This window comes from Akebia trifoliata, chromosome 1 (genome assembly GCF_017979445.1).
Source record: "Akebia trifoliata isolate Shusen 1 chromosome 1, ASM1797944v1, whole genome shotgun sequence".
Classification (NCBI taxonomy): Eukaryota; Viridiplantae; Streptophyta; class Magnoliopsida; order Ranunculales; family Lardizabalaceae; genus Akebia; species Akebia trifoliata.
In genome coordinates, this window is record NC_141375.1 from 20,919,721 (window position 1) to 20,944,530 (window position 24,810).

At 32.7% G+C, this 24,810-nt stretch overlaps 1 protein-coding gene across 1 annotated transcript; it reads left to right on the top strand.

The window, feature by feature from the left end:
* Nucleotides 1-22,370: 22,370 nt before the first annotated feature.
* Nucleotides 22,371-24,215, top strand: LOC147410898 (protein CYSTEINE-RICH TRANSMEMBRANE MODULE 9-like). Its single transcript, XM_086441523.1, has 3 exons — nucleotides 22,371-22,531; nucleotides 23,689-23,881; nucleotides 23,969-24,215. Exons 1-3 carry the CDS (start codon nucleotides 22,501-22,503, stop codon nucleotides 24,012-24,014), a joined length of 270 nt encoding a protein of 89 aa, XP_086297649.1. The 5' UTR covers nucleotides 22,371-22,500; the 3' UTR covers nucleotides 24,015-24,215.
* The last annotated feature ends 595 nt before the right edge of the window (nucleotides 24,216-24,810 follow it).

The window sequence follows — 24,810 nt, forward strand, 5'->3', positions numbered from 1 at the left end:
TATCACAATAGATTGGCCATTTAGTTTGCTTCCAACCTCTGCCAAAGAGGGGTATCTGTAGATACCCCATTTTTGCATTTGCCTAATTCGACAATTCGTCACCCGGTTACCGTGAATTCTTAATGATGATCATAAAGAACTTGAAGGCTTGTGAGTACTATCCCTGATTCCTTTCGTTTTCAATCTTTTCATCTCTCCTACTCGTTATGACTCGACATAGAAATTTACATACGCTTAGGATCGCTACACGTTACACCTAATTTAGTAAGCACGTACGCTTAGGTTCGCTACACAGTTTGATAACCTAAAGACCTCGCTACGCTAGAAAATATGACTTTGAAACATAGAAATAATCACATTGAAACTGAAAGAAACTTCACGTTAAAATTCGTAAAAATCTGCAAAAATTGACAAAATGACGAAAATACCCTTCATGAATTTTGGACCTCCGAAAGATCTCGAAACTACCTCCATTGCACTCAGAATATGATTTCGATTCTGACGGGACCCAAATCGACGAAAATAGAGAAATTTAAGAAAAATCATAAAAATGACCGAAATACCCCTCGACCTCCAAACTCAACTTAGAGATCTCGATCCTTAAGAAATATAAAAAAATTAAAATCAAATAAAAAATAAACCATTAAAACTTAAAATTAAAAATTAAAATCAAACAAAAAATTAAACAATTAAAACTTAAAATTAAACAATTAATTCAAAATAAACAATTAAAACTTAAAAGTAAAACAATTAACATCTAATTCAAAAATTAAACAATTAAAACTTAAAATTTAATTCAAAATAAAAAATTTTAAAATCTAATTCACAATTAAACAATTAAAAGCTAATTCAAAGTTAAACAATTAAAATTTAACATCTAATTCAAAATTAAACAATTAAAACTTCAAATTAAACAATTAACATCTAATTAGAAATTAAACAATTAACATCTAATTCGAAATTAAACAATTAAAATTTAAAATTAAAAAAATTTTAAAATCCAATTCAAAATTAAACAATTAAAATCAAATCAAAAGTTAAACAATTAAACCAATAAAATTAAAATTAAATCAATAAAATTTAAAACAAATTTTTTTAAAGCTAGAATTGACCAATCACAACTCGAGACTATCATGCTACGAGTAGCGGGGGATCACCCTACCACCATTCTCCCAAAGTAAAAGACGTGTTAAATAAAGAAAAAGGGAGAAAGTAAATAAAAAAAATTAGAAAGAAAAAAAACTAAAAAAAATAGAAACTGAGTTTCTATATAAAAAAGAAAAATGTTTTCTTCTTCAAAGGGTCGGACTTACAGCCTCTTCTTCATACACGCCTCCCTCTCTTGGCTGCTTAAGAGAATGAACGTAGGCTCTCCTTCTCTCTGGTCTGATTCGTCTCCCTCTCTCACTGCATGCCTCTCTCTCCATTCTTTTTTCTCTGTGTTATCTTGAGGCTCTCTCTATATAGCCTGCTGCTGTAAAATCAGCAACGCCCCAGCCTTCATCTCCTTCGATTGGCTGTTGTACCACGTCTTAGCAATATCCTCGTTGCACTGCAAAGCAACCATAGTGCTGTCTTCATCACCTCCAACAGTTCTCTCTGCAAAACGTGGTTGTTACAGCCATCTGTCCAGCCACTCCTCGATCCTCTCCGTCTCTGTTTCATATTCTCCATAGCACCCATTACAACCAGCAACTTCCTCTCTTCCTCTCCATCAAACCAACGACAACCACTACAACCTTGCTGTCCAGCCCCCCCTCTCCGACTCATGGCCGCAACATCCAACACCTAGCAACCTTTCTCTTTCTCTCTTTACAACGTGCACAAGCCCTCGAATTCTATTTGAAGGAGACGACTACACTGTTTCATCCTACAGGTGATTTTTTATTTATTTGTTTTATTCTCTGTTTTCCTCATCTCCTCTCTTTATTTGTGTGCTAACACTTGCCTTTACATTGAAGTTCTATGTTGATCTGTAGCGTCATGATCATCATGGAGTTTGGTATGAAATGGGTTTTTTATGATGCCATGGGAGGGTTTTATTACAATTTTTATATATTTTCTTAATTTTTTTAGGTGTTTTTATTGCATATTGATAGAAGGGAAATCTGCTCCCTTAGTATTTTTATTTTTTATCTATTTCCGCATATCGTTAGGATTAAGAGATTTTTTATTTTATTTTGTGTCGTTTTTATTTTCGTTTTGTAATTAGTAAGATTAGGAAAATCTTTCATATATATATATTTTCTGTTTTTCTCCTTTATTTATATATGCTTAAAATTTTTTTTTTTTCTCTTTTTTATAAGATAGGTAGACGATTTTAGTTCACGTAGTTTCTATATTTTTTTTAGATTTATAGGTCAAGAATGATTTTTGTTTTTACGTAGGCTTCGTTTTTATATTTTGTTCTTTTTGCATGTTGATAGGTTAAGAGAATATTTTCATGTTTCCATCCTTTTCATCTTTATTTGTTATTGTTATTATTTTTGCATTTTAGAAGGGTTAAAGGAATTTTTTTATCATCATGATCATTACACTCAATTCCGATTTACATGCTTTGTGATGATATTCGAACTCCTTGTGTAATTTTGGGATTTTTTCATGTGATTAATGTACCCCTTGGCTTGATGAACATGCATGTCATTGATTAATAATTCCTTTGAAAAGATCGAAAATCATGAATGCATGCCCGTTTGATTATTTTGAAAATTGGCCGAGTGTGATTTTTCCTCAAATTTTGAGATTGTGTGTGCGTTGGTAATTATGGACCTCCAATTTGGTAAGTATGATAACTCGGATTCTTTGTTTTTGATAAAATTCCAATTTGGTGATTTTTGGCAAGTGTATAATCTTCTAATTTTGGACTTCGTTGTTTATATAATTCTCTTTTTTTGAAGGTTATTCGTGGATTATTGAAAAACGTATTCGAAAATTTTCTAACATGAGATTGCGTGATTTTTTCTATTTTGGGAGAATGTACATTCACAGAATTCTAATTTAGAAGTTTCATATTTCAAAAATTTTCCAATTTAAAAGATTTTGCATTCTCATATTTAGAAGGTTCAGATTTAGGAATTTACATTTTTGGAATGTTATATTTTAGAAAATGTATCTTTTTAAATTTTTAGTTTGGGGATTTAACATATATCTCTTGAATTCTAATTTAGGAAATTGTACGTTCTTAATTTGGAAATATTAAGTCCCAATTTGACAGGTCTATTTGTAATCTTCCTATTTAGGACATTCTCATGATTTCCTATTTTGGACAGTTTGAGGAATACTTGCAGGTGGAGTTTCTTAATTGATTTCAGGTCGTGGAGCTGATTAGGGCTTTTTCAAACCCTTCCATATTTTGTGGAATTCAAAGAAGGATCATGTGATAATCGGGATAATTTTTAGCTATAGGATTTGGTTGGAAAACCCAACATAAATTGATGATGATGACTGGACTGTGACCTTGACTGTAATCTTTGTATGTTGACCATAGGATGATTTTGGATCATAATAGAGACCGATCATCTTGATCGGGCGGATTCGGTGCCTAACACCTTCCGAAACCCGTAATCTGACCCCTTATCCATCTCTTTGATTCGTGGATCGACTCATATCCGTTTGGAGTTATTTATGGTTCCTAGACCTAAACTAGGTGGCGACTCCCATTTTTCAAAAGTCCCCCATTAACAAATCGGAGCCCTATCCACTATTTAGTGAAAAATGGTCGAGACGATTTCAATAGTCCACTGAGTTGTGGTGTCATTTGTCTGGGAATGCAACTAGGCATTGACATGAGTAGCACATGCAAACTCAACATGAAACTTTTGAAAGACCACATGTTACAATCTTTGGCTAAAACTACTTAAAAGGAACAATTGATGACTAATGATGCAACAAAAAACAAAGAAAGATATAATTACTCTTACCAAATTTCCATCGATTCAATCATTAGCATAATGGAAGATACATTGAAGCTAAAACTTAGGAGCACATATCAATTTTAGGAGAGAATATAAGAACAACTGTAGAGTAAGATTTAACACATACAAAACCATTGTCATCATTGAAACCTCATCACAAATACACAGGCTAGACAAAAAAACACCCTCTTCTCATTCAATTATACTTAAAACTGTTTAATTACAAAAATCAACATGATCAAATAATCACCTAGCATTGAATTCCACGACAATGCAGCAAAGACCTCTCCTCATCAATACCACTCCAAGTTTCTAACTCAATGGAGATGCCTCATGATGACTTTCTATGTCCTGACCCAATTATTGAATATCATCATTATCTGTTAAAAAGGAAAAATTAGAAATAAGACTATGTACAATATAAATGTTTTAAAGTGATATTTTTTCTTATTAAGATAATTTCACTTATCTTGGGTTGTAGAACATGTCTGTTTTTTATATGGATTTATAAGACATATTCGTTAGTCATGTTCGAATACTTTACATGATACATACTTTCATTTATTCTTTTATTCACTCAACTCGATACTACTTTTTAATCTACTTATACATTCAACCTTTCCTTTTCCCTTTTCATCTTTCTTCCTACCTTTTGTATGCGAGACATTTGGGTCCAAAAGTAATAACTGTGATAGGTTATTACTGTATTTTATATCTAAAGCTGGGAGTGCATCAACTACAGCTTCATGTTCTAACATTTCATTGCTTCGAACTTTAAAAATTTATTTGTTTAGTTCATTTAAGGTATTCGTAAAGATTTTATATGCCTTCATTGAAGGTGATGCAAAACTAGCCAATGTACTAGCTTATTGACACATATTGCCAAATCGCAATGCAATTGGTGGTTATTTCCCATCATTATTACTTGTGAATCCATCACCTAAATTTGTTTGTCCCTTTCCTCTATCTTTCAAGAATGAAGTGTGACGGTATACTATCAATGTCAAGATGGAAAAACACCTTTAGAAAATGTCGACATATTATTCCAACAAACTCAAATTTCTTACATTCACATGCACCATCGTAAGTAACCAAATTTAACTTCAACATAAACTCCTCGGATTTACCAAACTTAATTGTCACCCGATACGTATGAAATCCATCATCGATTCTTATTTCTTCAACTTTAAATCGATTCACTTAGAGCCATTCTTCCCCGAGTTTCTCAAACATACTTTTAGTATACACCGTTGAAGCATGTTTGAGAAATAACTCGTAATTCTTGACACATCGAAACTTGTGTTCTGATTTAAAATCTTTATCGGTCTCATTTGTAACAAGTTTTTCAATGCTTTCTCATACTTGATTACAAATTCTCTTAGATTTGTCTTTCATGTAATGAATCCATAAAAAAATGCATTAATGCTCTCACTACGATCAATAGTATTTATGCCAACAAAAAAAAGCCTCGATTATAAACAGGCACCCAAGATTTCCGTAAATGAAATAATTGTTCAAGCCATTCATTTCCTTCCAATTCATGTTTTACAATCAAGTTTTTCCAATTCTTTTCAAATTCTTTTCCCGTGTAAGTCGACTAAATACGCCTCTTTAATTTACTTTTGAAATCACAAGTTTCAAAGTATTTATAAACCAACTTCTCAGGAAACTTCTTCATGATGTGTCAAATGCAAAGGCTATGACATATGTTAGGAAAAGCTTTGGAAATTGCATTCTTCATTATCAAATCTTGGTCGATGATCATCGATATTAAATGACGTCCTTCCATAGCCTTGAGCAAAGTTTCAAATAACCATAAGGCCACCTCTATCTCATCTTGTAGAAGAGCGCACCCAAATTGTATAGATTGAAAGTGGTGGTTTCCTCCAATAAATGGAGTGAACGACATCATATTTGTTTGTCTAATAAGTCGTGTCGAATGTCACCATATCACCAAAATATTCATACGACAATCTTGACTTTGCATCCACCTTAAAGAATTTTGTTGCCCTCATCTCATCATCGCATTGTATTGCATAAAAGAATTGTGGATTTTCAACCTAATTTTTTATGGAGTAATTCAATACTGACTGTGCATCCCCTACTTCCAATTCTCTATGCCTAACATTCCTCAAGTGATTGTAACAATCCCTACCATCAAAGCTAATTAGATCTCCACCAAGAATGGTTGGCACTTTAATAATTTGAATATTTTCTCTTCTAAATATTTTCACTAGATCCTTAACTACTCCAGGCATCCAATGATTTGATCTCATTTTCATTCTCTTCGATGGTGTGACTATCTTGTGATTATGGTCATCGTAAAAAATTGATACTTTTCATTTTACGGTCCATTTGTAATCGTTTATAATATGCATCATAGCCCTATATCCACATTTAACAGTTGCAGAACTTCTTCTAATTATCTTATTTTTACTTTTATTCACAATCGTCGCTTCAACATCTTTTTCTTTCACTTTATATTTGCCTTGATGCGTGTAAACATGTCATTCCAGTTATCTCATTTGAATCTTGTCGACACTTAGAAGTTGTTTGAATACGAATGAAAAATCCTTCTTGATGCCGGTAATCTTCATAATACTTCTTGACTTCTTCAATTGAATTGAAGATCATCCCCACATACGGTACATTCCACTTTTCAACATTTTTATAGGACTTTCGCAATCAACATGTTCTCCATTATCTACTTGGATTCTCAATGAAGATCCCATAGTTTTACCAATAGTCGCTTCCCCACACTTGTCAACGCTAATCGTATCTATGAATTATTTTTATTGATACATTAAATCATTATCGATGCATTAAAGGAAGATTTTTCTTATTGATAATTACTTTTTGTGAGAATGAAATCTATGATACCAAAAATTGGACAAGCCATCCTCTCGGCCATTGGGTAGGCCATCCTCTCAGTCATTCGGCATGTCATTATTTCACAAATAGTGTTAAAGAAAATTGCTATTGGCAATTCAACTAGTGTAAAATGGATAAAAAATGCAATGTGAATTTTATTGTTTGTGTTGTCCAAAAATGCCTTCAAATGATCTATACATGGGTCTTACAAATTTGTCTAAAAAACTTGAATAAAAATCAGATAATTAAAAATAAAATCGGAATCAAATTAATTAAAAAACAACTCTACTAAACAAAATAAAAAAGGGTGATTTACCAAGATTTCCAATGGCTCTGTAATATATGTTTCTTTGATTGGATTTAGGTGATTAAGGTTCAATCGTGAGGCCCTAAAAAAAGTTAGGATTCAACGTATGGGATATGGAGAATATGAGAGAGAAAGAGAGTTGTAGAGAGAGAGAGAGAGAGAGAGTTGCAGTTTTTATCCCACCTTCGGCCTTTTCAATTACTATTTCAATTTTTTTTCTCACAACAAAACTAAAAAGGTTGGGTAAAGAAAGCAAAGTGAATCGACTTCTACTTCTAGGCAGTGGAGCTTCTTTTGTTACAGTGAGAGAGAGAGAGAGTGTTGCAGCGAAAGGTCAAGTTATTAGAGGTCGCATCGTGCAGAGAGGTCTTTACAATTTGATAAAATTTGTAAGTAAACCTATTTTTTCTGAGTTTGAAGTCATCTCGTCCATTGGATTGCGCTCAATCAAATGGTTGTGGTTTGTAAGGTAAAATGTCTGATAAACAGACTAATGCCGAACGACTATATATATATATATACGGATCATGGGACATATGTAAAAAACATATGTAATAATAATAAATGTTCAAAATATAGGTTAGATGTTTTGGATTGATATATATATCGGATCATGGGACATATGTAAAAACATATGTAATAATAATAAATGTTCAAAATATGGGTTAGATGTTTTGGATTGAGCTGATTTTTTGTGAGGATGATCTTCTCATCATAGAGACCACCCTAACAAAAAATTAGCTCAATCCAAAACCTGTAACCCATATTTTGAAAAACCATTGTTTTACATATGGCCCATGATCCACTCCCTATATATATAGGGTAACGTTCTTTTGATAAAATGCTAGACAAAACATTTTGTCTTATATGAGCTAAAAGTTTCGGAATGAGCTAATTTTTTATGAGGATGATCTCTATGGTGAGAAAATCATCCTCACAAAAGATCAGTCAATTCTAAAATTTATAACCCTACTTTATAATTTGAAGAATCATGAACCATCATTTTTTCCCCGTTAGTTTGTAACCACTTTTCATTTGGTTAGAAGTTTCAGAATTGGCTGATTTTTTGTGAGGATGATCTACTCACTATAGTGATCATCCTCACAAAAAAAACAGCCCATTTCAAAACTTTTTAGCCATATAAGACAACTTTTTCTAAGATTTTGTTAAAATAACTCGAATATATATATATGAGTCCCATTCGGCAGCCAACATTAGGGAGCCAACGCCCTTTTCCTATATGGCTTGTGAGGATGATATTTATGGTGAATGTAGATACCCCAATTTGAATCACCCCCGACTCTAAAGGACTCAAATTCATTTTTCTAATAAAATTCGTCAACGAGCCTAAAAAACTTAAATCGCCGAAAATTGACATTTTGATCAAATCAAAAGGTCCTAAGACCCTTAAAAGTCTCATAGACCCACAATAAGGCCTCACAAGCCCCTCACCTTCTCCATCTCTTACCCCGAACTCGGAAACTTCCTTAGCCCACGTAAGACCCACCAATGTTCAACGTCTTAAAAATCATTTTAGGCTCACCCTAAAACAAGTCTAACCCTAGCCAATGCCTTAACCTAACCTAACCCTAATCTCATGCAACTGAACTCTAATCCAAACCCTAGATTCAAGTGAATTCTAAAATCCTTGCCCTTATCAAGATAAAAGTCCAACCCATTCAAGTCCAAACCTAAAGTCTATACCCTTATCCTTATCCATATCCATACTTATGATTAACACCAATCAAGATCTATGCAGCCCTTGATCATCAAGGGGGACACTTGCCACCACCACCATTCACCTCCCAAATTCTTCTAACCAACCCCATCATCATCCTAAAAAGTAAACCAACCCACACCTCAACCTACACTAATGTCATAACCTACCCTTATTATTCCATCAAAAAGCAACCAACCCACACACCCACACCTTTGGGACACTTGTCACCACCCTCCCAAACCTAATCACCTAATCTTTTACACAATCCATTATCTTAATCGAAGACAACTCCTTAACCCCACCTAACACTCAACCCATATGAGTTGAAAAATCCAACCCATTTAAGTCGAGAATGACCTATTTTCATCACTTTACACAAATACCCCTCTCCAACCTCCAAATAACACCCCTCTCATACCGACACCTCGTGCCATTATCTTCTAACCTTTCTCCTTTGACATTTCTAACCCTAAAAATAACTCAAAAATCCTATAAATGCCCCCTTACCTCTCAAAAAGGGACTTATGCTATCAATCCCTAAAGGACTAAAAATTCTCAACCTCTCTCTCTACTTAACTCTCTTCCTTTCTCACTACATCATTTTTTCTAAAAACTCGCATAACACTATTAAGAACTCAAAAAATAAAAAATAAAAGAATAAGAAGAAGAGTGAAGGAAAAAAAGAAGAAGTCAAGAGCTCAAGGTCGGTTAGAGAAAGCATAGCCTTCCGTCTCTATTTCCCTCTTCTACCTTCCCCCTCTTTTATTTAATTTTATTTTTAGAAAACTTATAAGACGTATTACTCACCCTCTCCTACTTCCAATAGATTGGACTTCGATTCGATAACAAATGTAGGGGTTGTAACCACTTTCAAAAGAAAATAATTTTAAATCCTTAAATACCCTTTTGGACATACCTCACTCAACTCGTTTTGAGGCAATCGGTAATTGAGTCCCATAACCTTAGCCAACATTTTTTAAAAGTATGTTCCTAATGTTAGATTTTTATGAGGATCATCTCTTTCAATGAGATGAGCCCTATAATCTGAGCCAATAGTAAATCCCTTCTTAGGGTACAAGTTGTTGATCATTTGATTCTTCTTTTTATTTTTTTATTTTGATTTATCCAAAAATGATCAAGCTTTTAAAGTTACCATTATTTGATGGAGAGAGAGGGGTGCCTAATACCTTCTCCTCTCTATAATTAAACCACTTTTTTATATTTTAGGTAGTTCGGTACTTTATCTGTACGAGAGTCACTATGATGCCGATATGACGTTTTTCTAAAAAATACCTTTCGGGTGATCATTCATATCCTTTTACAAAAGGAATGGTGGCGACTCCAAACCCAAATAGAGATGATCTTTGGACTTGAAAATCATGCATCTATAGTGAGGAGATCATCATGACAAAAAATCAGCCCAATAACTTCTAACCCCCCATCAAAAGTGGTTTATAATTGTGGACCATTATTTTTTATCATTCATTTGTAAATCACTTTTCATGGGGTTAGAAATTTCAGATTGGGTTGATTTTTTGTGAGGATGATCTCCTCACCATAGAGATCATCCTCACAAAAAATCATCATAATCCAAAAATTTTAAGTCATATAAGACAAATTTTGTCTACTTAACATTGTCCCATAACACTACCTTATATATATGGCACTACATGAAAATTGAAAATTTTGACTGGAAAATTCAACGAGTGAAAGCTCACGAATTTTAGTAATTGAATTTCGACGATCCATGACCATCAACTTTTTTTATGTTACCCGATTCAACGACTTAGAATCGTCGAATTTCTCCCATCCTCCATTAATTTGACGATTTCAGCCTGCAAAAAAAAAAATTGATGCCTTGGTCTGTCAAATATGGTCTTTTTCCATGTTGTGGGGGAAGCGTTTGATAATCATTGTCAATGAGCCAACATTTTATCCTATATGGGTTAGAAGTTTTGGAATGGGTTGTTTTTTTTTTCTTTTATGATGACCTCTATGGTGAGAAGATAACCATCACAAAAAATTAGCCAAATCCAAAACTTAAAACCCTATAAAAAATTATTTACAAATTTGGACATCATCTGCCTCTATCAAAGGCTATTATCTCTATATAAGTAGGGAGAGAGAGAGAGAGTGTGAGAAATGAAACTAACACATTGATCAATATCCTTAGGCAAAGGTGAATGATGTTGGTAATTGTCTTATGTGAAGTTGGAATTTTTTCTTTGCTCTCAACGCTCACAAAAATCTGTGATCCACCAATCACATGAGCCTAGAGTATTGAATGGCATCCTTAATTTAAAAAATTACCCTTGTGAGACTTGACGTGGCACTCACAAGTAGGGCTGACAATGGATCAGTTTGGTACCAGATTACTATCACACCATTGTCGATCCAATAAAATTACCTTGTGAACCGAATCCGATTCAATCCTATCGAATCAATGTATTCTTGAACCACATTCGAGCTAATGAAGCTTTCCTTCGAACCAAAGCCGATCCAAACCGAACCAATGAAAATAGGGTTTTCCATGTAAGCAACTAAGGCCATGTTTGTTTGTGTTAATTTTAAGCACTTAATGTTGAATTCATTAAGTTTCAGTACTTTCTTAAAATTAATGTGTTTGTTTATTGGAAAAATTCAGCAAAAAGTGTTGAAAATTTGGCTGAAAGTTTTAGCGCAAAAAAGAAGTTGAATGCTTATCGCTATTTGCACTCAGCACTAGTCATTTTCCTTGTGGATAAGTATACCCTTTCAAAATATATTTTATTACCTCTTTTGTCCTCATCTTCTATCTCTTCCCAATCAACAGACCTTTCTCGTATCTCTCTCCACTAAAATTATAGATCTCTCTCGTTTTTCTCTCCACAAAAAATTCAGATTTGTTGGCCTATCTGTCCAAAAGAATATTAGATCTATCTCGTCTCTCTCTCCACAGAAATTTCAGATCGTTGGTTTGTCTCGTCTTTCTCTTCATAGAAAGTTTAGATCGGTTGAATAATCCACTGTCTCCATAAAACTTTCTTGTCTCTCTCTCCACAAACCTTTCCATCATTTTCTTTAGAAATCCAAATCTCTTGAGGAGCACATCAGGTTAGGATTTTTTATTTGATTTTAGTAGCTTTGTAGTTGGTACTGGTGAGATTCGTCCTATAATCAACCTTGTAATTTTGTCTTCCATGTTAACCTGTTTAAGAAGAATTGGATTTGGTTGAGGTAAAATCCTAGATCTTGAAAATAGATGGTAGAACAAAGAGAGATTGGAAATAAATTAATTTTTATTGTAGATCTTGCACTTTCAGGTAAAACTCTAGACCTTGCAATTTCATGTGAGTCAGGATTTCATTTATTTCTCTTAAAATGTTACCTGTAATTGACTTCCTAATCTACATATCTATATTTATGAATACCGAATTGAGAATCTGATAATTAGTTTCAATGTTGCTGTAAAGATATCTCCTTTCCACGTTTTTTAGTAATTGAAGTTTAGGCTATTTTTAGAATTTGATTTCTAAATTTTTTCCAGATATTCTAATTGGTTATTCAGTGTTGATTGTTAGTTTTAGAGTGTTGGATTTTATGAATCCACCATTAATTTGAATATTGGTGATTTTGGGATGATTATGTGTTGGTCTTTGTGGTCTCTTTGTTGAATTTTGGGCGAAGATATCATAACAAGATAATTGAATCAAATAACAGTAAAATATTTTTAAAAAAAGTTTGGAAATTTTTAGTAGAAACAAAATTTTTAGTAGGAACCTCTCCATTGTCCAGAAAGGAGCCATATTCAAATTTGGAGGTGGCTTAATTAGTTGTTATAGCCACGTTGGTCATTCGTATACAATAATGCACTTGAATGGGTTTGTTGGGATCTAAGAATTCAATTTGCTCAAGTAATCTACAAGAAGTTGGTTCTTCTTACCAATCTTGTGTCCGAGGATTATTACATTTGATGCACCTCCATCTTTGACACAAATTCCAAGAAGGGGTTTTAATATTCTCTTGATATAACTATCAATGAGGGATTTAAGTTAACTTCTGCTTTATAATCCGAGGTGCAAGAGAGTTCTTATCGCTTAAATATGAAACAATTTTATGTCTTTATTCTCGTATCTCTTCAATGGTTCCGAGGATTAAAGCCCTTGGCATGTATATCATCTTTTCTGCTGGTATTAAAATTATTTTCTTTGTCCATGAATCCTATATTGAGATGATTGAGCCTTGTGTATAGGAGAAAACTAATTTTGTGGTATTATAATTTATATGATTTCGTATTTTTAGTAATTTTCTTCTTGTTGTCAATAAAATAATTTGGTTTTTTGTACCAACTTTGTTTCAGCAGGTGTGTAATTAGTTTTGCTTATATATTCCATCATCCTCATGGAATGTTATTGTTTTTAATGCTACAACCCTTAGGGAGGACCATGATTCTTGGTTGTAAAGGCACTTTGTTGGCTTAAGTACTATCAATCATAAACTTCTTAATGAAAAAGTAGTAGTAAAATTAAGCTTTCTCGTAGATTATGCTCTATGTGCCTTGGAAACATATAGAGCTTCGTATGCTTTCTTGTTTGCTGGTTTAGGGAATTTTTCTCATTGTTTTTATGTCATCTATAAAGCAAATAGGTAATCTTGGTACTGACTTATTGCACCCTAAAGAAAATAAGTGAATGGTTGAAAACAAGCAAAAGTTAGGTTGCTAATATAAGAGAGCTGCTATTTTTTAGGTTGAATATTTTATATGGGCCTAATCATAATTGTAAACAATTGTTGAATTATTTAAACAAATGTCGAGATGATAATGTTTGAAGAGTGTGTTTTAATCTTCAATTAGGTTAGGGTTTAATAATAAGATGGCTTCTATTAGTACCTCAACTTTTACTTATTACACCCTAATTAGAAATAATGGTTTAATAATAAGATGGCTTCTATTGCCTATATTTTTCCAACTGTTCCATGAATGGTAGTTTGCACCATTTTCCATGTTTGAACATAACTGGCAACTTAAAATGTCCATTACATTTTTCAATTTGATATTTTCTTTCTGATTTTGATCATTTGCCCTTCTTTAGTCTTCATTTGTTTACAGTATGCATCTCAAGCTACTAACTTCCCCAACCTTCTAACATTCTGTACAACATTGGTGGTCCACAATCAATTGATAATCTTGTCTTCTCCTTGTATGATTTAGAAGGCTAATAACAACAGTTTTTTGTTATTAAGTTTCCCATTTTTATTCTCTTTTTACTGCCTAGAAACGAAAATGAGGACAATCATTGATTTTTCACTTATTTAGGAAAGGTTCCTAACCTTGTCTTATATGATCAAATCTTATCTTCTTCAAAACCCAAACTTGTCTTTTCCTCAATCGATTATTTCTATGTCTACTTCAAAGGATTCGACTCAGTTTTATAAAGCGCACAGTCAATAGAATTATCGATAGAATGTTTGCCATATCTATTTTCTTTTGACCAATTGAAACTAATGAAATAGCTCAGATGGTTATGATCATCTAGATATAGATTATATTTATAGTTGTTTAAATTATATAGTTGTTTATTTTTATTTTTCTACTACATCTAGATATGGATTTTAATTAAAGCAACCGAACATGTTGATTTGACGAGAGGGTTAAATTTTTTTTTATCGATCTATGTATTGATGAAGTTAATCATTGAAGAAGATTAGAGGGGACTCTAAAATCCTAGTCATGGACTAGAATTATAGTTGAAATGAAAAAGAAAATTTTGACTACTTTTAAGCAAAGACAATTAAAAAATCAATGAGATTATCAAAAGAAGCAATATGAAATTTGGATGCGGCTTACAACTTGCATGGATCATGGATACAATGCAGAAATAAATACCATTCATTGGATTGATGAACGATGGGATGACTACTTGAAAGTATGTCTAAACCTATACTGTTACTATATATTTATAAATCTTGAGAATATTATAAGTGGACTCACTTTTAATATGATTCTAATATGTCTTATAAATACTCAGAAGCAAAATTTTTTTATCATAAGTCATTGATGTTTGCAAGTGAGTTATGTACATTATTTGAATGTACAATGACCACGGGAAATCTTGGATGGGGTCCACATAGAGAAGGGTTGCATGTGGATGTATTATCTCAAGTTAGAAAGGATCCACAAAATTTTGATGAGTTTGAAAAACAAAATTTGGATAATAAATCTTTAGAACAAAGTATTCCAAATGTATCAACTCCTTTAGAAAACATTAATACTTCATCATAAAAAAATGTTGTAAAAAGAATTATCAAGATGATCTTTAAAATAATATTCAAATACTTATTGATGTTATTGTAAAATATACAGATAATAGACCCTCGATACAAGACTGTATACAATCTTTGAATGAAATGATGATGGTGGAAAAAGAAGGACACTTCTACAATATTGTGCTTAATGCATTTGCTAAGAAAAATGAGTATAGGACAATTTGGATGGAATTAACAAATCCAACACTACGGTTCTCATGACTTAATACTATTTACTTATCATAGGCTTTGATATGTAATATCTTAGTAGTAGTTTTGTGATTTTTTATTTTTTTATTTTTTTATCTTTGATCGAACAGTTTATTATTTGTTTTGTTGTTTATGACATGTCAAAGCACTTATTTTGAATGGGTTTCTTTAGACTTGAATGTTGAAATACTCTTATTTTGAATGAATATTTGATTATGGAATGTTTGATTATTGTTGTAGACACCCCAAATTGAACGGGCCCTTACTCGAAAAGGCCCAAAAATACAGATTTTTCAATAAAAATTACCAACGGGCCTCAAAGGCCCAAATCAAACGAAATATGACATTTTGATTGAATCGAGGCTCTTGAGACCTCCTAATGGTTTAGTGGGCCCATCAAAGGGATTTGACTTACTCTACAATTTTCCAATTCTACCGCTCCGTCCTTGTATCCCAAAAATACCCGATTCTTAACAAAATTCTCCAACGGGCCTAAAAAGCTGGATTTACCAACACGTGGCATTTCGATTGATCCAATAATTTCAAAATTTCCTGAAACGATAAAAAATGTAAAATGAGACTTGGGACCATCTCCACCTTCCTTACCCCTCACCGCTCCATTCCTAATCCGAAGAAATTTTAAACTCGCCTAAGGCCCATAAACCCTCAACATTCACAAAATACATTTCTCACCTTATCCCCTAACCTAAATCCAATCCCACACCACCTAAAACTTAAAACATACCCACCCTAAAAAATCCAATTCAAAACAAATCATACCCAATCAATAACCCAAAATCATTCCATAACTCAAGCCCAATACACTAAAAAGCCCACTAACCCTTATCCATATCCAATTCACATCCAACCCATAATCCTAACCCACAAACCACTATCTACATCAACTAATCACCTTCTTGATAATCAAATATGACACATGTCATCACCCCATCTCACTTCTCTCATCCAACTATCCATCCCCATTAATTTTCTTTAAATCTCATCTACCCACACATCAACCCATCACCTTTTCTCTAAAAAATCACATCAACCCTCACCCTCCCCTAACCTATCCTCATTATTCCCTATAAACAACCCATCCTTTCAAATCAAACACTCATTCTCTCTCATCAATTAAATTTAAACCCCTAACCTCCACACATCTTGCCACATGTCACCATTTCTCTCACCTTCCCAACCACCCTCTTACACCCTCCATTCTCTTAAATCAAACACTACTCAATCAATCAACCACCATCTTAAACACCCATCATCTCACCTCACCAAACACTCTATCGAAATGGTTTGGGTAAGATCCAAACCATTTGGATCAAAACATAACTCATTTACCTCAATTACATAATTACCCCTCTCCCAACTCCTAATTTCATACCCCCACCTTTAAAACATATGTCATTCTCTACTCTCCCACACTTCACCCCATTATACCCCTAAAATACCCTTTCAACATCTATAAAAACCACCCTCCTCTTCTCAAAATGGTTCCCAATTCTTACTACAAAAAAATCATCTCCCCCAAATCTCACAAAAAATCACTATACTCCATTCATATCTTTTATCATCCCTCCTTTACTTCTTCAATCATACAAAAAGTTACATTTTCCTAAATCACTAAGGACTCAAGAAGAACTTAAGAAGAAGAGGAAGAAGAAGAAAAGAAGATCGAAGATTCAAGGTGGGTCAAAAGAACAACTTCCTCCCTCTCTCTCTCTCTACCCTCTCCTCCTCTCTCTTCTATTATCCCCTCTTCTCTCCATTTCATTTTCAATGGACTTAGGATGAATGGACCTCAAGGCTAAGAATCTATAATGATCATCTCCATCAATGGGATGGCCCTATGATCAAGTCAAAAATAAATCCCTATTTAGGGTACAAATGCACACACGTGGCACTTTATTTTTTAATTTTTTAAAAATCAAAATGACTGAGTTCTTTGAGGTTATCGTCATTTGGCGGGGAGAAAAGGGTGCCTAACACCTTCCCTTTTCTCCAACCGAGCCACTTACCTCGAATCTTAAGGTTTGATTACTCCTTATCCACCGTGAGTCACTACGTGCCAAAAATGTCATTTTTTTGGAAAATGTACATCGGGTGACCATTCACACCCACTTACAAAATGAATGGTGGCGACTCCAATTCTTAGTAGATGTGGTCGTCATAATGGATAAATCCACGTATCTACAATTGTATTACTTTTTATCTGTATACAAATTATTTTTACAACAATGAATATGACATCAATACTTCTAATAATATTAATATTGAAGTTCATATTGGAACGAATTAGATGACAATCTATCACTCGATATGCAATCAATATATCAACATTAACGGGTGCACAATTTGTGAATGAACTCTTAAAAGGTCATTCATCAAACTATTATGAATTGTTAAGAATGAAAAATGAGTCATTCGTTAACCTTTATCGTTTATTTCAAGAACAAGGATGGCTTGTGGATAGTAGATATGTGAAAATAGTAGATATGATTGCAATGTTTCTTATGACAGTGGGTCATAACTTTTAGTATCGACGAATAAAAAATCGATTCCAACATTCATTACAAACAATAGGTTCTACTAGCTATGTTGTACTTTTCCAAAGAAATGATCCTATCACCATCTTTTGATCAATTAATAGAAGAAATTTAAACTCATTGACATCTTAGAAAAATATTCAAGATACCTAATTTTCTACCCACGATAATTTATATTTATAATTTTTTTTACCAATAGTAATGTACTTTTTTAATTAATTAACAAGGATGCTCTTGATGAGGCACTCATCCATACTTGCATTCCATCGGATAAATAAATTTCTTACAAGAGAAGGAAAATGTCTATATGCTATCAAAATGTAATGGCTATTTATAATTTTGATATGATATTTACATACGTGCAAGTTGGATGGGAATGAGTGGCATATGATTCAAAGGTTTTAATAGAGGCTATTTGTGATCTTGCAAACAGATATCCAATACCTTCATCTGGTATTATTAGTATTTCTTATAGTTTTATTAGTAATAAATATAGTATTTATATATATTTCTAATTTAACAATATATTCATTTTGATATAGATAAATATTATTTGGTTGGTGTTACCTACATGCACACACGAGGTTTTATGGTACCATATCGTAATATGCGTTATTGATTACTTGATTTTCGTCATGGACGTCCTAGATGCAAAGAGGAATTATTCAATCATACACATATAATATTGAGAAATGTAATTGAGAGGGCTTTTGGAGTTTTGAATGCGTAGTTCCCAATTTTAAAAAGGATGTCACCATATTATTTTCCTACTCAGAGAAATATAATGATCGCATGCATAACAATTCACAATTTTCTTCATAAAATTTTGATAATTGATGAACTTTTTCATTAATACAATGATAAAAATATTCTTTTTGAAGTAACCAATGGTCAAGATACTCATATTGGCATGGAAGGATTGTTTGGACAATTTGAACAAGTATTCATGAATACCTTACGAGATTAGATTGCAAATCATCTTAGTAGTGTAAATATATGAAATGATGTTATTTTGTTGGGTATAACAATATTGATTTTCAATTTTGATGGATTATATGACAATATTGATTTCAAAATTTTGATGGATGTATTGATTTCAAATTTTGTGACTTGTATGACATTCTTATTATTAATTTGAAATTTGTGGGACTTTAGAAATAAAAATTTTTAGTATTATTTATTTATTTAAAAATGAATTATTTTTTAATTTTATAAGAAATAATATATTTTATTATGCTTGATAAGAAATGAGTATTTAAAACACACAAATAATTTACCAATTTTCAGTAATATAGAATAAATATGATTATGCAAATTTAGCGGTTAATTTTAATGAATTCAGCATTATTTTGACATCTAAACTAATAATATTTTTAGTATTTAAATTCAACGCTTATAAGTTTCAACATTTGTTTTTTTCAGTTTAACAAACAGGGCAAGAGAGAGAGAGAGAGATTGAGAGAGAGAGCGCGCGAGCGAGCGAGCTTAGTTTGTTTTGTCTCGTTCTCTTTGTATGCAAGTTCAAATATCTCTTCAAGCATGCATGCAAGCAACCGATCTGTCATGACATACACATCATGGACCTTTGGATTGTAATTTAAAGCATTTTTTAAATGTTAATCAAACGTCAGATACAAAATCAAGTGGCAATGCATACAAATTATTTCCAAGCTTCGATTTCATGGTTCCAAGATCCATTAGATGCTTGATTATTTGGATGTAGTCGTTAAGTGCCACCCCAACTAAAAAGAGAAATCAACTTAGATAACGACTTTGAGAGAAAGATGTGGTAATTGACAGACAGAGATCAGTTGAGAGAATGAGATTGCGATTAAGATAAAGGGAGGGAGAGATACATAGGGAAGACGATAAGTTGGGGAAACTTCTGCAGATTTGCTTTGGAGTTTATTTTTTTTCCATTATTTTATTAACAAAGGGACACCAGATCCACACGTTTTTGTTATTAAATACATAAGAAGTAATCAGATTGGATATATTTCTTTATTTTATTCCGATATTATTCGGAGTGTTCATCTATAATCCAAACTACACGCAAGATCAAGAAAACAATAAATAAATAGGCAATTAATTAAAGTGTTAAAAACGCGTCATATAAGCCGTGTTATCTAGTTCTAGAAACGTGTAAGTCAAACAGGATCAAAATTTTAAATTAGCTGAATCATCAAAATCGATTCCATCAAAACTTTCTTTCAATTTGGTGGTTCAAAAAGATGTTGACGCGCATCCACGTGTCACAATCATGGAGGTTAGAGATTCAGACCGACCGCCAATCTACGCACGCGTTTACGCCGACAATGGACCACATGAAGAAGTTATTTACCGTTTTGGTAAATATTTGAAATACACTTAGATTTTCAAACTGATGACAAACCCACCTTATCCTCAATCTTCTCTGAAAGGCTAATAACAAGTGACTTAAATGCCCTCACTTCAACCTTCAACCAAAAATCCTGATTTTTCTTTCCAAAATCAGTCAATCATAATCAACCCGTTGCATAAAATGTTTTTCCCTCGTCTTCAACTTTTGGGTGGTTTGGACATAGCCCCCCATATTTTGATGAATGCCAGAGATAACCTCTATGTTTTGAAATTGACGACAAGTCTTCCTTGATTCTAACTTTTTAATAGATCAATTGAAAAATATCCAAGTGCCAACTTCTAGACCAAAACCCTTATGTTTTTTTTCCCAAAAAAAAAAAAAAAGTCATCATCAACTCTTCAAACTTTATGATCTCTTTTCTAACCTACTCAACCTTATTTCCAATTTTTCATTTTCAACTTAGCACTAACTCTTTAAAAAACATGCTTGATTTTCTACCTAAACTTCCATCTCTTTCCATTTTATTTTTCTTGTAAAAAAAAAATCATTTTCAAACTCATTAATCACTTTGATAGATTAACATTAATTTATTTCTATTCAATCTTATCTTAAATCCATCATTTTCTACCTTGCCTTAATCCATTATAAAAAATCCTCAGATTATTTTTTTATCCAAAATATCATTCTTTTATACCTCATGTAGAGGAAGAATATGGTGATACCTTGATTGACTCTGCTTTACTGAACCGAAGTAGTTCCCCTATCCCTCATGTAAGCATTGGTGTAGTACCTGCCAATAATCCTTCGATGCTCAAGTTAGAGTTGTATGAGAAAACAATATTCAAGAAGCAAAAAATTTCACGTCCCTTTTTCCTTCATTAATTCCTCTATTTATAAATCTTTCCTTCGAATTAGGGTTTTCTTCTTAATCAAAATTTTATTACGGTGAATCTTCTGATTCCAAAGATCCTAAATGGAATATGAATATCTGAGATTGAATCCAAGATCCTTGGAAGATCTTTATCGAGATCTTAGGACTAAATTTGGCGTATTCCGAAATTACACAGATAATTGGATCAAGCCTATCCTGCTAGACAGGCTGACTCTCTACTTATGTTGTCCTACCCTACCATTTAGGTTCAACACCACTATCTTGATCTACCCTACTGATAGGCAGGGTGAGATTTATTGGCTCACTCAAAGTATCACTTAATCAGCTTGGACACGTGTACAGTCTAAATAATGTACAATTAGTACCCTTTACACCTCCATAAAAATCCTAACTTACCTTAAGGTTTGATGGTTTAAGTAGATGAAATCTTGTTTGTAGATGAGAATTAAAAGTTTTATATAAAAAAGTTGAAGATGACTAATTTTGAGGAGGAAAGTTAAGGGTATTTGACTAGACATTAAACAATAAGGTAGTTGGGGTCCTTTTCCATTAGACTATTATTAAGAAGACTTACATCAATGAAGGCATGCCATCAGTTTCAAAACATAGTGTGGTATCTCTTATATTCATCGAAACATGGGGGATCATGTCTAGATCACCCTTTTAAAATTTTATTTAATTTCAATATGAAGAATTTAAGGTTCGCCACTAAACTTAGTTGGTAAAGCCTATAAGTGAAAACCATAAAATTGGGTTCAAATCCTGTAATCAATGATACTGATCTCGTCAAAAATAGATTTTTATTATTTTAAGTCACAAGGACAAGATATGATATTTAGAGAAGTACAAGAAGCAAGAAAATTTTGAATAGAAAAATCAATATTTTTTTTTATAAGAGAGATTAACGTGAAGTTGAAAACAATATATCAAAATATAAAGCTGAAAAGATTAAACAGTAACTCTCTACATAGGTTGAAGATAAATGATTTTAAGAAGGAAAAAGAATAAAGGTTTTTGATTAGATGTTGAAGATGAGGGTTTTTAGATCATTTTCGTAAGTATATCAGAGAAGAATGAAGTCAAGTATCATTCACCAGTTTGAAAACCGAGGGGTCTCTCAAATATCCAATAAAACATGGGGTTATCTCTAAATCACCATAAAAAAAAAAAAGCCAATCCCATCTTTCCTTCTTCCCTACTTCCTTTGTCGTGCTGTCCTCTCTCTTACGTGTTGTAGCCGCCCTCGTCTCCATGTCCATTTGTGGCTCTATATATTCTTCAAGACCCTCTTAACCAAATCTTTACCTTCTCTCGCTTTCCCCTATATTTCTTAGATAAAAAACCATCTAGAAACCCAAATTTCTATAACCCCTTCTACAGCTATCTTCGCACCAAAAATTCAAACATGAGTCAATACGATCAACACCAAGCTCCAGGTACATATATTTCTCTTTCTATATTGTTTAAATTCGATATAATATTTTGATAAAAGATATAATTCTTGATAAACGTGGATGGGTTCTGTTGGTTTTCTTCTTGTTTTTTACGAAAAATATCAAAGAAAGACAGTCTTAAGTTTGGGGAAATTACTAAAACAGTTATGAATTTCGGGGGAATTACAGAATCAGCTATGTGTTCTTAGTCCTGGACAAATTATTGTGTGCCTTCTCATATCTTAATTTCTTGGTTTTTATATATTTTGACAATTACAGGATCTTTTTATTTTTTATTTAATTATTGTTGCAAAAATGCTCATATACCATTTTGGTAATTAGATTTTTATGAAAATTATCATCTGATGGGCAATCAGTCATGAATTTATCTGAGTCATAAGTAAATGGTAAATGTGGCCATACATCAGATTGTTGATTATGTAAAATATATATTGAAATCGGGCATCGACCCATTTTCATAAATATTAATAAAGAGAAATTTACCAAAATGGAGCACTTTTCAGAATTATTGACCAAAACGGTGCACTATGCATCTTATTTCCAAAAAAGGTAAATTACCGTTTTCAAAATACTTTGTTTTACCAAAATGGTAAAAACAGTGTTTAGTGTCAAAAATGCTCTTTTTATAAAATATAACTGTTTTAGTATAATGGTATTTTCCTTGAAGATTTAGTTTATTTCATCACTTTTCTATATGTTTACTTAAACAGGGGATATGTATATTGTTTATAAAAAGAGGATTATTTTGCATTAAACACCGTTTCTACTGTTTTTTTTAAAATAAATTTTTTTCGAAAAGGGTAATTTACCCTTTTCCGAATTAAAATGAATAGTGCACCATTTTGGTAATTTTTCGATATTCGATGCATGTTTTGGTAAATTTACCTATTAAAATCATGATTTGATCAGTTAATTAAGTTTATAAAATAGTTTGCTATTTTCATAAGTTTCCATTATAGCTATATATAGCTTGAAATAATTTTCGTTAAGTAACATTTTGACAATATCATGATGAGTAATTTTAACAAGAAATGTTATTGACTCAACATAATCGACTTGTGAGAAATCAAGTTGAGTCGACTCAATTTTTCGAGTTTTGAAACATTTCTCTGATCTTTGTGGTGATTTTGTTTGAGCAGTAGCATACCCTGCCCCTGGTTCAGCTTATCCACCACCTCAATCATACCCTCCCCAGGTAGAAGGATTCGCTTCGGGCCCTTACGTCGTTCCACCACCGGCTGGTTATCCGATGAAAGGTGGTGAAGGATACCCACAACCACCACCTCATGGTGTAGAAACTAAGAATAGGGGTGATGGGTTTTGGAAGGGATGGTAAGCTCTCTATCTGTCTCTCTCTCTCTTTTTCTCTCTCTTTCTCTCTCTCCTCTACATTTTACTAATTTTCTTTGTTTCTTGCAGTTGTGCAGCATTGTGTTGTTGCTGTGCTTTGGACATATGCTTCTGAGTCAAGAGGGATTATTTCTTGGTGCTATAGTTCTTTTATTTGTATTTTATGTAATATTATCGATTGTACTTGTGTGAAGGGAGGAGGTTATAGAACTCATCCCCATTATTACATTCTTGACTTTGTATTTTGTTTTATGATATTGGTTTGATTATCTTTGTAAAATAAGAAAAAAAAAAAAAACGTATACTTGCTTCTTCACATGTTGTTGGTCTAATGAGTATTAAATGGATCTTGTTGGTGATTTCTAGCCAATTGATGAGGATTTTAACAATTGATAAAATCTAATTTTGGGGACAACAACGAAAAAATGTCTTAATTAGTATCATTATCCTTCAATTAGGGATTTGCATTCTTGCTCTGGGATTGGTCAAATGAGTAATAATTGGACCTGATCCTGATTGGTGATTTCTAGTCAATTATTGAGCATTCTAACAATTACTAAAATAATTGTGTGGAAAGAAATAACAACAATTACATTAATGCCTAACTAGTTTCAATATCCTTCACTGAATCACGGAACCTTGATTACAAAATATTAAAACCTCGTCGTTCATGGAATAACGGAACCCACTACCAACCCATTGAGATGGTAAGGGCAACTGGATTTGCTCTTATACATCTTTCCACATAAAAGTGATTATATTTAACTGTTGAATATGTCCAGGGTAGTTGATACGTGACGCCCATCAAAGCAAACAAAATAAAAATAATGGAACCTGATTTCAAAATATCAAAAACCTATGCTCTGAAAAATTCCATTCCATCACCTTGTTTATTATGAAATGGTGATGGG

What these genes read in the sequence shown, in the direction of transcription:
- LOC147410898 (XM_086441523.1), top strand. Translation starts at nt 22,501, where the DNA reads ATGAGTCAATACGATCAACACCAAGCTCCAG. An exon ending in CGATCAACACCAAGCTCCAG is followed by an intron (nt 22,532 to 23,688) that starts GTACATATATTT and finishes TTGTTTGAGCAG; the next exon opens with TAGCATACCCTGCCCCTGGT. An exon ending in GATGGGTTTTGGAAGGGATG is followed by an intron (nt 23,882 to 23,968) that starts GTAAGCTCTCTA and finishes TGTTTCTTGCAG; the next exon opens with TTGTGCAGCATTGTGTTGTT.